The 15940-nt window shown below is 37.3% G+C and overlaps 2 protein-coding genes and 1 pseudogene across 7 annotated transcripts in view; 2 read left to right on the forward strand and 1 right to left on the reverse strand.

Moving 5' to 3' along the window:
• Window positions 1-1562, reverse strand: part of LOC107688519 (F-box/LRR-repeat protein 7-like) — a 31954-nt gene extending 30392 nt beyond the window's left edge. Inside the window, exons 1-2 of the mRNA XM_016486211.1 lie at window positions 1555-1562; window positions 1328-1470 (exon numbers count right to left, since the gene is read on the reverse strand). Coding sequence (XP_016341697.1) covers window positions 1328-1470; window positions 1555-1562 — 151 coding nt within the window. The remainder of the gene's footprint in view (window positions 1-1327; window positions 1471-1554) is intronic.
• Window positions 1563-6933: 5371 nt separating this feature from the next.
• LOC107688528 (UPF0415 protein C7orf25 homolog) lies at window positions 6934-8996 on the forward strand (annotated as a pseudogene).
• Window positions 8997-10278: 1282 nt separating this feature from the next.
• Window positions 10279-15305, forward strand: LOC107688427 (ras-related protein Ral-A). Of its 6 annotated transcripts, none has more exons than XM_016486085.1 (6): window positions 10279-10681; window positions 12102-12119; window positions 12877-13283; window positions 13367-13575; window positions 14189-14363; window positions 15035-15305. In XM_016486085.1, exons 3-6 carry the CDS (start codon window positions 13182-13184, stop codon window positions 15155-15157), a joined length of 609 nt encoding a protein of 202 aa, XP_016341571.1. In that variant the 5' UTR covers window positions 10279-10681; window positions 12102-12119; window positions 12877-13181; the 3' UTR covers window positions 15158-15305. The 6 variants fall into 6 exon arrangements, with proteins under 6 accessions (XP_016341571.1, XP_016341570.1, XP_016341569.1 ...); XM_016486084.1 differs by lacking the exon at window positions 12102-12119 and having other exon boundaries at window positions 12667-12983; window positions 13089-13283; XM_016486083.1 differs by lacking the exon at window positions 12102-12119 and adding an exon at window positions 12667-12699.
• The last annotated feature ends 635 nt before the right edge of the window (window positions 15306-15940 follow it).

Consider the following 15940-nt stretch of genomic DNA (forward strand, 5'->3'; position numbering starts at 1 on the left):
ACGGCATCAACAGTATGGTGAGGGGCGTAACATTTCCGTCACACGCTTGAGGTATTCGGCCAATCACAATGTGCTGGATAGCTGGCCAATCACAGCACACCTTGCTTTTCAGCCCGATGAGCTTTGTAAAAATCGACGCGTTTCAGAAAGGCGGGGCATAGAGGATAAACAATAATGTACAGTATGTGGAAAATAATGAACCTTAAACCACATAAACACATTTCATTACACATTTCATTACACCAAATATACAAAATAATGTTCTTTTTAGCAACATCATATGACCCCTTTAAGTATCTGATTGGACAATAAACTGTGTAGTGCAGGATGCATCATCAATAATTCTGGTCCAGTTTCCTTGATGTGAGAGACTGCAAATTTTAAATGTTTCAAATTTAAAAAGTACACTATTTTTTTTTTTATGTAATATTGTGAAATATTCTTACAATTTAAATAAACGGTTTTCTCTTTTAATTTATTTTACAATGTAATGTATTCCTGTGATGCAAAGCTGAATTTTCAGTATCATTACTCCAGTCTTCAGTGTCACATGATCCTTCATAAATCATAATATGCTGATTTGATGCTCAAGAAACGTTTATTATTATCTTCAATGTTGAGTTGCTGCTTAATGTTTTTTGTGGAAACCATTAAACATTTTTTTCAGGATATTTTGATGAAGAGAAAGTTCAGCAGCATAAATCTTTTGTAAAATAAAATTTTTGATCAATTTAATTCATTAAAGTTTTTTTTTTTTTCTTTTTTTTTCTTCAAGTTAATGACCCTAAACCTTTTAACAGTAGTGTATATATGACCTCAAAGCTAACAGACTTGGACTGAAAGCCACAAAACACAAATTTTGACATTATGGGGTTTGTTTGGAATCATCATTTGTTTATTCTGGGTATGATTTATTAGAGCAGAATCATACCAACAACGGTGTTCTAATAAATCCCACCCAGAATAATAAACAAAGAAAGCCTTGCAAGAAAAAGGGCCTCAAAAGCCAGTCTCACAAGATCCCCAGCATTTGTCTTTTTATTTTCATAAACATTCACACAATTCACCCAAACACACCCAGTCAGATTCTTCCCCCCGAGGCAACTCTAAACACCACTATGGATTTGGATCAGATTTGGAGACTAGATTATAAAAAAGAGAAAAGGGATAAAAAAAAAAGTCCAGAGTGTTTGTGATGGCCAGTTTATTTTTAAGTTTTTATAGCCTCACAAAAAAAGTCCACCAAAATAATCAACAAGTCAAAAGGAGCAAAACAAGAAAAAACAAAAGGCAAGCTAGTGATGGTTAATGAAGACCATATGCCTACCTTCACTGGTAGCTGCATTCTTTGGAGCTTTGGTTGATGTCTGATCTGTACTTGAACTCAGGTCGGAGGAAATACTGGAACTGCCTTTGCCTAAAATCACAAAGAACACCCCAGGACACATCAGGACACCCAGAGCAACAACACTAATAGAGAATCAACATATTAGCCTCAAAAAGCAAAAGCCATAGAAAGAGATACTGTATGCAATCAGCTTATATTTAGCATACTTGCACATCTCTACATATACAATGCTCACAATACACAAAACACAGCATTAAATATCAAGACTTTATTTTATCTGTCAAGCGTGCATAAATAACATAAATAGGCCTATAATAAAAATGAATGCAACAGGGTTCACCAAATCTTACGATGAATGCCAGGCATTCTTTTTCTGTCCATCACAAACTTAGAATAACAAACCAGATGCCTCCCACAGAGACTCCCCAATGGCAGGGACAAGAAAAAAAAAGAAAGCTGAAGCTTTTTACAAATCACATTACGGAAAAACTGTGCCCAAAAAAACACAGGCCCAGCTAAATTTGAATTAAGAGTGCAAGATGAGGTACCGTTCAGTTGAGTTGATCACATTAAAAAATTCCATGTTATATAAAGATGATAAAAGTTACTAGAAAACTAGAAGCCAAAAGAACTTTTTTGGTGATGATGCCATTTTTTGGAATGTAACATGAGAAGCCTTTTATTTTATAATATCTGAAAAAGTTGATTCCAAATGAGGAAAGCCACAATAGTAAACCTTAGCCTCATGTTTCTTTGTATTTGCAGTTTGATTAGTCGTGCTGATTCCACATTTATTTTGCCAATAACCAGCAGAACAAATGTATTTCTGTTTTTTTTTTTTTTTTTGGATAACGGTAAACCTAAAACAACATGCCCTGGTGTGAAAGTTTCCTAAACACTCCTGTTTGTTTCAATGGCACTTGAGAGCATCAGGTCACATATGAGGCATGTTTACAGGCTCGATGAGAGAGAAAACACAACCCGAGTTCACATAAGCTTTTATTTGACCATAAATGGCCTGACTGATGGAGCTTCCACATGCTGAGCAAAAAATGTGTTTTGCTCTGTAAACAAACCTGTTTTTCACTAAATAGTCTTCTAGTGATATCACTAAAGACATTTCAGGCCCGTTTTTTTAAATGATCAGTGAAATCAGTGAACCAAAGTGGAATCTGCTCAGACACCCACCTTCAATGCAATGTCTGGTTACATCACATGCATTGTTTATTGTTCATTGTCTCTGAAGAATGTGCTTCATTGCTAATGAGATTAATTGACTGAACGAACATGGCATTGATGGAATTCTACAAAGCTATTGCCATAGATGCTCAACCATATGATTCGCATGAAATTTGAAAAAATAAGCAAGCGCTTTTTATGATTATGGAGAGAACACTGAATACAGGCTTACTTTATGAGGAGCAAGATATTCATAATAAAAACAGTGTGGACTTTTAACTATCTTTTTATATGCAAGGTACAAATGTTAGATAGAAAGACTCTCTAAACCAGTTCCAAAGATTGCAGTGTTACAATTACATATAATTACCAACCAAATTAGTTCTATGTTCATATACAGTATGTGACTGAACACTTAAAAAATAAAGGCCCTTTTAGCATCCTTAAGACAATCATTGTATTATTTGGTGTTGGCTTGATTTATTTTGTTATTATTCACTATATGTTTGACTGGTTTCCTTTGGATAACTTATTTAGGTAAAAAAAATGGTTGCACTGGAATAGATCCAGAACATCCTGATATTATTTTGAGGAAGAAAATATGGTCTTTGACTGTGATTCCCTCTGTTAGAGGTTCATATTAAACATGAACAAACATTTGCTTTAAAGCATTCATGATGCATTAAGTGCTCATACTGTATTGTTTGTAAAAAAAACCAATGCTGAAAAACAGAAAAAACTGAAAAACTGGAATTATTTAAAAACATCTCACAAGTGAGACTATATCTAAGTATTTAATGCATTGAAGCCACTTAAATACCACTTAATGTGGAAAAGTGTATATTTACTATTTGTTGACTTACAAATTGCAGTTTTTAATGTAGTGCATTTGAATGAAACACAGACATCATCTTGTCTAATTATGTTTAATTAAATCAAGGGAGGTCCTAAGTAGAAATAGCTAAACTAATCAGTAGACAACATCAACTTTGTAAGGATCTCAACAGCGAAAGATAACAGCAAACATTGCAAAAGATTGTGATATGTGAAATATGTAAATTGGAGAGCTGCGTGTGGGGAGTTGTTGGTTTTCTCACTGAATGCCAGTCTTGAGGGCCAAACCTTGACCTTCCAGAGAAATCTGAGAAGTCTCTCACGCAGCCAAGAACTCACTCTGTGAGAGCAAAATCTCTGGCATGAATGCTCATGGTTATTAGGACACAATCAGTAGCAACCTTCAACATTAATATTTTAATGGACACTGGTCAGTCTCTGCCCTGACCTCTAATCGCTGTCATATTCCTATATGTTGGGGAAAAAATGCAGAAATCTGCCCACAAGCTAAAATGATGGTATGTGTTAGGCCATGATTCACAGCTTATTGAAGTACACACACCCTCTGTTGATGGTTACTTTAGTAAAACCATTGCATTGTGCACTCTGATGTCAGCACACACTCGTTTCTTACTAGCTCCAAACCTAAAGCTCTTTAGGTCTCATAAATCTACTTTAAGAACCATGCTTCCTTTTTAAAGCAGCAACAACATCTTCTTTTTGTCTGTGACAAAAGGTAAACAGAGAAGGATATGAGTCCTTTCATGTGCATTTATACTTAATGAATTGGACAACAAAAATTAGATGTAAGGCACTTACTTATAAATATTTATATTTATAGCTGGATTGTTAAGCATAAACACCAAAATTCTCAAACATTAAAAACAATGAATAATGTTACATTTACATTTGTTTTAGGCATGTTTTAAGTAGGCTAATGGTGACATTCTAATGTATGAATTCTATATTCCTATGCAGAAAATTAACTATTTAAGCACCAGGGCTTTCCTCGGTTCAATCTAGCAAAATGCAGTTCAAACAAATGTGGGAGAATTATAATTATTCTGACATAATATATATTTCTATTATATATATTCATGTGATATGTGTATTTAATGGCCCAATGCCAGAAACATCAGAAAGTCTTTTAACTGCAAGTTTAAAGGGTCCCTTAAAATGTATCAAAACCTATAACAGAAAATGACAAGTATGCTCTAAAATATAGTTGATACAAGAGATTTCTGCAAAGCTAGTGTTGCCCACAAAGAATAAGGGGGAATAGTGACGTTGACACAACTATGGCTGCTGTACACCGAGATTTAACAGTGGAAAAGCAGCATTGTGGCTGGCTGTGAGAGTTTGATTCTGGCACTCACCTTCACTCCCGCTCTGTTTCCCATTGTTCGCACCCATCCTGTGGAATGCATAATCTACCGTCTGCGCTCCGGAAAAGTATCCATATGCGTAAAACACATACGATTGAAGAAAAGATGTGATGAAAATCCGCCAAAGACTGCTTCCAGATACAGTTCGATCCTGTAATGCAACTAGAAAAGTAGAAATAATGGCAAAAGTCTGAGCAACTATTATGCAATCGGTTAAAACTCAACGCAGTTCCACAAACGTCAGTTTTAAAACTGTATTGCTTCAGATACAGTGTTGGCTATGCATTTTCTTCATGTTAAAAGCTGTTCGTCTCCAGACAGCCAGTCATCCAAAGGAGAGACTGGAAACCAGATACATCAGGAGCACGCATACGCTCTTGCAGAATCTGTTACCATGAGTACATGAGCGTCTGCTGCGAGCGCGAGTCACTTTGACCTAATATCCTCCCTCTTTCCTGTACAGTAACGCAATGCTTTTAAAGCCACGATGTCTAATGTTGTGGCAAGCCGTTTTAACATGCATTGTTGAAGGACAACTATTTTAATATTACTAGTACATATTTTTAATTGCCTGTAGTACTTAGTAACTACTATTTTTTTCTATTTTACTATAGCGGTTCACTATATAGTAGTAGCCTGGGTATGGCAAGTAAGTTTATATTTATATAGTACACAATTAACTTCATACACAATGTTAAAGGTGTCATATGATGTGTAATGAAATGTGTTTATGCGGTTTAAAGTAAAAAAAAACACATTATTTTCCACATACTGTACATTATTGTTTCTCCTCTATGCCCCGCCTTTCTGAAACGTGTCGATTTTTACAAAGCTCATCAGTCTGAAAAGCGAGGTGTGCTGTGATTGGCCAGCTATCCAGTGCGTTGTGATTGGTCGAATACCTCTAGTGTGTGACGGAAATGTTACGCCCCCTTACCATACTGTGATGCCGTCAGGCCGGAGCGATGATTCAAAAACATGAAAACCCATTATAAATGAGGCATTTGTTGCATCCAGTGGGGACATAATTACGGATAGGAAAAATTTTAATCGCATCATATGACCCCTTTAATTCAAACTGATTTGTATAAAAGTGATTTAATAAAAGTGATTTTTAAAAGTCAGGTTACATAAGAAACCTTTTATTACAAAAGGTAGTGTCTAGTAGTGCCACGTTTTATATATATTCCATTAGTCACTGTACTTATCTCAATAAATTGACAATTAAATATTCCATTGCTACTACAAATGGCAAATTGTCATTCATTTTATTAATGACTAATTTTGCTCAGACATTTTAGTTTTACTATTTATTAGTAGGCCTACTTATTTCTTAGATAGTCAAAAAAGTTAATATCTATAATTAAAATTATTTATTAAAAACTCTCTAATGTAGCCTATATTCCAGTTGATACAACAAATTTAATTTCAGTGGTAAGATTTTGATTGACCAATAAAATACTTATTCTGATTAGTCATTACATTATTATTTACTTGTCGTCAGATAGGAAACTAAAAAATGCTACTAACCTACTACTGAACTGCTTATTAGTATAATAATAATAATAATAATCAGGGTGCGAACTACGGGGGAGCTAGGGGGAGCTCGGCTCCCCTTAATAAGACATGGGCTCCCCTGAAAACATTGCTTGCATAAAGCAAGTAGTGCATACACTTGTAGCTGTTATGTATCTTTGTAAGTCATTGTAAGCCCTCTTTTGAGGCACGCGCACGACCCCCCCCCATAAAAAAAAACAAGTGGGCTCCCCCAAAGTCCACGGTACAGTTCGAACACTGATAATAATAATAACAACAACAATAATAATAATAATAATAACAATAATAGTAAAATAGAAATAGATGCTAGTAATTTTAAAAGAATAATTGTTAAAACGGTTTGCCATAGTGGTTATTTTTATACAATGTAATGCAATGGAGGAACTGGTAAAGAAAATCGACCAATAGACTAAGAATATGGAATTTAGATGTCAAGTACATCTTCAAATTTAGATATAAAATACATCTTCAAAATATAAAATTCCACAATATCAATAGGCTACGTTTGTTCCTAATTAAAGGGGAAATTAACAATAATTGGTATACTACTGAAACTCACTAACATGTCACACAATTCATAACCTCCAAGCTAGGTGGCGACACAAACTCTTTATGACAGCACTACTTTCCTCTACCTCGTGGATGAAAAGCGTCAGCCCACAACAGAAGAGGCAGAACTTGAACCTGAATATGCTGTAAGTATTTCATAGTTTCCGGATAACTTCGCTTTTCTTCACTTAAACGGTCAACTGTTATCCTTCTCTTATTTAAAGCAAACAGGAAGAAATGTCACCGGTATGTAGAAAACCATGGCTTTAACCAAGCAAGCTGACAAGCCCACGTATTTATGAGCCGGTGTGTAAAAACAACGCGATAATCTGGGCACTGATTGATATTCTCGTAAGAATGTGTAGAAGGCTTTATGTTTATGTATGTAGTATTCAGTAGTGTTGCGCTAAAACCACGCCTTAGCGAACTTATTCATATTTATAGACCTTCTCATTTAAGTACTATGATGTTTGTTTATTCTGCTACTTAAAATAGTCCTGTATCTTGCTTTTGCTGCCATTAATGGTTTATTTTAAAAAGCGAAATCTCGGGAGGTCTTGTCCATTTCCGTTCCATTTTCTGTTTGAATCATACAAGACCCAGAAAATTCTAGATTTCAAACGCTTATGTTGATTTAAAGGAACAGTTCACCCAAAAGTGGAAATTTGCTGAATGTTTACCAAGACATGGATGAGTTTGTTTCATCATCTGAACAGAGATGGAGAAATTTAGCATTGCATCACTCTGCAGTGAATGGGTGCCATCAGAATGAGAGTCCAATCAGCTGATAAAAACATCACAAATTTAGCATTACATCACTCTGCAGTGAATGGGTGCCATCAGAATGAGAGTCCAATCAGCTGATAAAAACATCACAAATTTAGCATTACATCACTCTGCAGTGAATGGGTGCCATCAGAATGAGAGTCCAATCAGCTGATAAAAACATCACAAATTTAGCATTACATCACTCTGCAGTGAATGAGTGACATCAGAATGAGAGTCCAATCAGCTGATAAAAACATCACAATGATCCACTGGACTCTAGTCCATCAATTAAAGTCTTGTGAAATGAAAAGCTGAATGTTTGTAAGGAACAAATCCGTGGTTTATTATTAACATCTATATCTTAGATGGCCGGAGGGTGAGTGCATTTTCAGCAGATTAAAATTTTTGGTTGAACTATTCCTTCAATTGTAATTTTCTATGTAAAACTGATTTTTTTAGGAATTCTAAGCATTAGCTATTATTCATAAATGTAGTATACAAACATACACATGTTGTCACAGTTCTGTGGTCATTATTTAAGTCTTTTTCTTTCTCATTCTGTAGGAATAATGTTCAACAGCAATGGCAACTTACAACACGCTGCAGGACCGGATCAGAGTAGCCAAGGAGCTGCTTGAGCGAGTGGACAAGATTTGCAGTCGCCAAGGCCGTGAGGTTGAGGGACGTGCTAAACTCTGCAGTAAGCTGCGGGCTGAGCTCAAGTTCCTGTAGAAGGTGGAGGCCGGCAAGGTTGTGATCAAGGAGTCCCACCTGCAAAGTACCAATCTCACTCATCTGAGGGCCATCGTCGAATCAGCCGAGAATCTAGAGAATGTGGTGAGCGTCCTGCACGTGTTCGCGTACGAGGGCCCTGACGGCCAGAAGCAGACTTTGGTGGTCGACGTGGTGGCGAACGGCGGACACACTTGGGTGAAAGCCATCGGGCGCAAGCCGGAGGCGCTGCACAACATCTGGCAAGGCCGTGGCCAGTACGGAGATAAAAGCGTGATATGACAAGCAGAAGATTTCCTTGAGGCCAGTCGGCAGCAGCCTGTGCAGTACAGCAACCCTCACATCATATTTGCCTTCTACAATATGACTGAAAAGGGCTGTAAATGAGACATGTGTCAGGAGATTTTTGTGTAAGATATTGACAGAGATATATTGTATGAAGATGGTTAAAGTTACATATGATGCTTAAAACCAGACACTTGTGAGAGGCACTACTGCATAGTTCCAAATAAATTGCACAGCTGATTGGATATAGACACTCAGCAATCTTTATGTAAACTCAGTGACCTCAGTGCCTCGAATGCATCATTTCAATGCAAAGCCAGCAGAGATGTCAAATTAACCAAATGTGTGATTATATCAAATATATAGTGTCAAAACAGTGTTTAAACAGAGGCATATACTTTTATTTTCAAATCTCTCGACTACATGCCTCAGGGTTATTTTACTTTAAATTGTAGTTTCTTTTCACAAACCTGATTTTTCTTAGTTAATCTTGTTACATCCATTTTCACCAGAGTACCAAATAAACACACTTCAAATGGCTTTACCTCATGATGAATAATATCTCCTTGTGATTCATTGAAGACAAGTTATGTTGTGGTTTAACACATTTATAGTATATCTATTCAAAATAAATGCTGTTCTTTTGAACCTTCCATTTATTTAAGAATCCTGAAAGATATGTATCATGGTTTCCACAAAAATATTGAGCAGCAGTCATCAAGATTGATAATAATGTTTCTTGAGAACCAATCAGAATGATTTGTGAAGAATCATGTGACACTGAAGGGCTGCTGAAATTTCAGCTTTGTAATCACAGGAATTATATTTTAAAATATATTCAAAAAGAAAACAGTTCTTTTAAAGTATAATAGTATATCACAATATGACCGTTCTTGTATTTTTGATCAAATAAAATGATATAAACTGCAAAACATCAAAAGACTGCACACTTTGTTTAAAATTAATATATAAAGAATAAGACACTTTCTGCTGGTGAATAATGTTTATTGTTAATATGAACTACACAGGTGTTTATTCTGCTAGGACACCTGTGTGAACATGCAGAGAACAATGAAAATGTCCTTGAGACCAAGGACCAATTAAAAATTATTGGAAATAGTTCCTCAGAAAAGTAAAGTTGGCTCTAGCATCATTTATTTGCAGATGCCTCTTGTTATGATATGGTGCAGGTAATTAAATTAAATTCAGATTGAGATAAATATTTTATTTCACAAACTAACTAAATAACGTTTCTTAATTCTATTAGTTATGAAACTAGAAAGTTACTGATATGACAGTCCAGCTCACCATCACTACGGGCTTCAGTAGGAGATCTGTATGTAATTTGTCAACTTCATAATCACATAGCAGTTTTAGTGGCTAGATTTTTTGGGGGGTTGAACTACTATAATTAACGGCCTCTAACACTAGCTTTCTCTATTCTTATTCTATTCTTTTATTTATTATATAATTATTAATATAATTGGGCTAACTGAGACTTGTTATAGCACTTATTTTGATTGCTTCTACTGTCCTCATTTGTAAGTCGCTTTGTATAAAAGCGTCTGCTAAATGACTAAATGTACAAGTACATGCCTATTAAAAAGCACATGCATATTCTACTGGTCTTCCTGGCGGTGCTGTACAGTTATCCAGGAGACCTCTAGGCGGACAAATTTCTTGTAATGACATCGCAAAACCTAACATTTTACTTTGAGTCTCTACTGTACACCCGGTACTGTAGACGTATCATCGACAAGAAGACGCTGGAATTACATAAAGTTTTAAAACAACACTAAACTATTTGTAGTTGAGAAAGACATCGAGTTATGTGGCATTATTTAACACGTTCAGGTCTTAGCATATACGAACATTATTTTCTTTCTATTCACAAGTAAACTGGTAGTCTGTGTGAAGACCAAGCCCAGCCAGCCTAAGCTGTCAGCAGTACTGCTCCCTTCTGAGTCATGCATTGAAGCAAAACAAATCTGCTCGTAGCTGCAAAGCTAACAAGACGCCGAACACGCAAGTGCCTGTTCATTTGGTAAGTATCTGATTTGTACACACTTTTTCTATAACTTTTATTGTGATAGCACACTGCCATTCGTTTATTGTATTAGATGGTTTGATATACCACCACGTACTAAGTTCTCAAGTAGTTCGTTTTCTCCATTAGCTGTGGAGTGCTAAAGCCAAATCCTCCCTTAAACACGGAAGTGGCAGTTAGCGCGCTGTCAGTATTTAAATATAACAGGAAAATCAGTCGTGATTTTACTCCCAAGTACCCGCGAACTACAGCAGCAGCCCCTCGTGCTTGTCATTTTGACACAACTGAGTTAGCCTGCTAGCTCAGCAGCAGTCATTAGCTGTATCAATGAGCACTTTCTGAATGGTCGGGATTTTTGAATGATAGGACCCCGGCATTAGAATAACCTAATTCCCTCACTAGTTTCTGTTGAGTGAATTAATACAATTCACGCATGTCTTGTTTTCCTGTAAACGACTGTACAGGTGTCAAATATCACGCGCATGTATTGTAGCCGTTGTTCAATTGTTATGGAATGGATCACGACCCAAAGGCAAGGCAAGTTTATGTAGCACATTTCATACACAATGGTAATTCAAAGTGCTTTACATAAAAGGAATTAAAATAATCATAAAAAATAATCACAACAATAAAACAAGGAAAACATTTTTTTTAAATAATCTAAAAAGTTAAGTTTGTTTATTTATTTGTCATAGAAATAAGTCCTCCGCACCGTTCGTAAAAGATATCTGCACATACAGTTACATTATAGCGACTCTAACAGCACATATTTTAGATTTTAAATGATGCTGCTGCATATAAAGGCCGTTGGAACCTGTGTAACTATTCATAAATTGTGACCCTGGACCACAAAACCAGTCATAAGCCAGTCATAAGGGTCAGTTGGGGGTCAAAATTGAGATGAGATCCCATCTTATTTGGCTGAGATACAATTATTGGAAAATCTGGAATCTGAGGGTGCAAAAAAAATAAAAAAATAAAAATACTGAGAAAATCGCCTTTAAAGTTGTCCAAATGAAGTTCTTAGCAATGCATATTACTAATCAAAAATTAAGTTTTGGTATATTTACAGTCGAAAATTTACAAAATATCGTCATAGAACATGATCTTTACTTAATATCCTAATGATTTTGGGCATAAAAGAAAAATCAATAACTTTGACCCATACAGTGTATTATTGGCTATTGCTACAGATATAACCTCTTTATGGCTATACACTTTATGCCACATTGCAACCCTGTAACATTCTCATGTGTTATTAAAATGAACCAGGGCCACAAACAAAAGCCTACTGAGGCACCTTTATAGAAATGTGATGCCCCATTAATCAAGTGCTCATTTAAATATTCCATTCAGTTTTTTTCTCACCCTTTGTGCCAACAAACTTGTTAATGTGGCGTCAATCATGTGGAAGCAGTCAAGGATCCTGCATAAGGTATGCCACACCCTTTCCATATACACCACAGACGAGCTGTGTAAACCTAAAGCAACTGATGTTGTTTGCAGTCTGCACTTGAGTCAACAGCAGTAATCCTATATGATTGTGTAGTGACTCCGCCTATGATTTCAGGTTTTCAAAGAGGTTTTTTCTTTATATACTCAATACATATAATCACATTACACCTATGACCTATAGTCTCACAATCTGGACAGTTGGCTCGTGTTTTAAAGTTTGGATTTATTTGGCTATATGGAAGCATAATTCCACATTGATTACATCATAATTGAATCCACATTGATTACATTTGACAGGAAGATTGAAAAGGATAGTTCACCCTGAAAATGAAAATTCTGTCATCACTTACTCACCATTTATTTGATTCAAAACCCGTATGAATTTATTCTCCTGTGGAACATAAAAGACGATATTTTGAGAAATGTCCCATTAGTTGTTTTTTTTTGTCTATACAATGGAAGTCATTGGTCACCAAAACTGTTTGGCTATCAACATTCTTTAACATATCATCTTTTATGTTCCACAGAAGAAAGTCATACAGGTTTGGAACGACATGAGGGTGAGTAAATGATGACAGAACTTACATTTTTGGGCAAACCATCAACAGTTCTTTAAGAGAATTGACAAATGTATGTGATTTTTTGCTTCACTCTAGTAAGCAATGATGTCAGTGTCAGTTAGGAAGGGAACCAACAAAGCTTTTATGAGAAGCCTCATTGTTTTAGCATTTTCTCAGGGGACCGAACAGAAAGTAGGCCTGTGTTATCATCATTATTAGCAGGGTGAATGATGGGAAGACAAAGTACCACCCCAAACATGTCTGACTCACTTGAAAGGGTGCAGGTATATTATTAGTAATGAATGTTGATAATTGTTCCTGAATGACTAAAATAGTTACTGCTGTACATAAAGCACCATTCTTTATCATCTGCTCTCTTCTTCTCGAAGTTCTTCCTTCTAGGTTTCCCTTAATACCCATCTACCTCTGATTTTTCACTACTTCTTCACTGCATTGCCACCCATCTCTCGTTGCCTGAAGCCATGGCTGCTAACAGGAATGCTTTGGCCCTTCACAAAGTAATAATGGTGGGCAGCGGTGGCGTGGGCAAGTCAGCACTAACACTGCAATTCATGTACGATGAGGTAAGACTTAATATTTCGGAATTTCACATCATGTGTACATTGAGGTTAACCACAAAGTATAATCGTGCTGATCTCTTTCAAAGTTTGTGGAAGACTATGAGCCCACCAAAGCTGACAGCTACAGAAAAAAGGTGGTTCTGGATGGAGAGGAGGTTCAGATCGACATCCTCGACACAGCGGGACAGGAGGACTACGCTGCCATTCGGGACAATTACTTCCGCAGCGGAGAGGGATTTCTCTGCGTGTTCTCCATCACAGAATCTGAATCCTTTGCTGCTACTGCTGATTTCAGGTAGAGAGATGACTTGAAAACTGGTGATTAACACAACACTGGTAGTTGGTTCACAAACACAAAGTTGGTTCAAGATGGCGCCGAGCATGGCAGCCGTGTTGCGAGCTCCGAGAAAACTCTGCAGTTTTTCGTTTGTTTTACTTGTTATTTTGTTGTTCTACGTGTTGGATGTTGTTAGTATAACTGTCTACGATAGACACACGCTTTTAAACATTGGCTCCTACGTCGCGCAACGCAAACCGGACTTTGAGTTCTTGAACGCCGGCGCTCTGTTTACAGACACCGCATCAGAGCCCTTTGTCTGGGCCGCACGGTCGCGACCGAGGAAACGCCGCCGGAAAAGGGGGAAGAGAGCCGGCGTCCTTGTCAGACTCAGACGTCGTCCCCTCCGACCTCCTCTCCCAACCATTTTGCTGGCTAACGTTCAGTCACTGGACAACAAACTCTGTGAACTGCGGGCACGCATCTCATGGTGATGTGACAATAAAAGTGACTTTGACTTTGACTTTGACTTTGGTATTGCAGGGTACAAGTCAAAAGGTTGGCGAAATATGTTCATGCAGCAAAATGTTTTTTTCTGCATGAGTTTTCTCATTTTATCTCTAAACTTCAGAGAACAGATCCTTCGGGTAAAAGAGGAGGAGAACGTACCTTTCCTGCTGGTGGGAAATAAGTCAGACTTGGAGGACCGACGGCAAGTTGGGGTGGAGGAGGCCAAGGCCAGAGCAGATCAGTGGGCAGTCAGCTACGTCGAGACTTCTGCCAAAACCCGTGCCAACGTAGATAAGGTAGGTCTTGCAAAAACTGGTTTGGCAACAATTACATGTGATGCTTTTAGGGATAGTTCAGTCAAAAATGAAAATGGTCATTTATTCACCCACATGTTGTTTCAAGACTTTTTCTGTGGAATTTTAAAAGAAATTGTGAAGAATAGGGCCTTTCGCACCGCGGGAACCTTTTCATAGTACCAGAACTAATTGTGGAACTACCCACTTTTTGGCATTTTCGCACCGCCGGAACTGGGTGCGATTTTAGTAACCGGGCTGCCTTTATCGAGAACCAAATTAGCTCCTACTCCGGAGCAGGGTCTAACCAGCACAACTGGTACTAACCGTGCTTCCATCCTCCTGTTGTTAATGTTGTTCTTTGTTTCTGTTGTTGAACGCCACGCACAAATGACGTCGCTGTCGACCGGCTTACGTCACTTCTTAGTACACACTCTCGGTGCGAATGCAACCCTTTAAATGGTACTGGGAAATAGTCCCAGTACTTTAGTACTGTACATTTAGTTCTGGAACTAAAGCGGTGCGAAAGGCCCTATAGTTCAGGTTTGGATGACTTGAGGGTGAGTAAATGATGACAATATTTCATTTTAAGTGAACTATCCCTTTACTGAGCAGAATGAATCATTCTGTATTAGCAGTGCTAATGATTCATACAAACATCATAATCTCTCCAGGTGTTTTTTGATCTCATGCGTGAAATCAGAGCCAGAAAAATGGAAGATGGCAAAGAGAAAAATGGAAAAAAGAAGAGGAAAAGTTTGGCAAAGAGAATTCGAGAAAGATGTTGCATTTTATAACGACTGGGTCACACTATAACACTAACATCTTTTCTCTACCCTTCCACTGCTTCCAAACAAAATCCATCAGGTTTCATCACATTTAGACCTGTCGCGATAACTTTTTGTTGTGCGATATATTGCCCCAGAAATAATTGCGATAAGCGATATTATTGTCATTTTAAAGACCATTTTATGCCACTGAATATATAATCAATGTAACAGCATAATAATGCAAGAAGGCCTACACACTTCCAAATGACAACAAACTTTTAATTTTTAAAAATATTTAGATCATGGAAATTAAGTATCAAAATATTAGATACCTTAAAGGTGACATATTAAGCCCCTTAACTTGGGGCTGAACAAACACAAAAGAACCGCTAGATTTAAATCAGCACAGCCAGCGAAGGATCGAACGCAACTGTTTTGAACGAGCGCACCTTTTATTTAACAACCAAAAAGTTTTGTTGTCTGTTGCGGAAGTACAGACGTTCCTCTCGTTGATAGCAGAGGAGTGGATCCAGCGAGAGCTTGATGGGGCGACGCGGAATGAAAACGTTTTTCAGGAGTCGCGGCAATAGAGGCGGCGCAACTATAACGACATGTGAATAATCCCGCCCACTCTAAAGCGGTACTGAACTGCAGTGGAAACGCAAACCGTGCCAAGCCGAACTGTGCCGTGCCGTACCACGCAGTGGAAAAGCGCCATAAGTCTCTGGTGTCCTCAGAATGTGTCTCTGAAGTTTCAGCTCAAAATACTCCACAGATCATTTATTATATAATTTTGAAAATGCCTATTTT

Source organism: Sinocyclocheilus anshuiensis, unplaced genomic scaffold (genome assembly GCF_001515605.1).
Source record: "Sinocyclocheilus anshuiensis isolate Anshui unplaced genomic scaffold, SAMN03320099.WGS_v1.1 scaffold329, whole genome shotgun sequence".
Classification (NCBI taxonomy): domain Eukaryota; kingdom Metazoa; phylum Chordata; class Actinopteri; order Cypriniformes; family Cyprinidae; genus Sinocyclocheilus; species Sinocyclocheilus anshuiensis.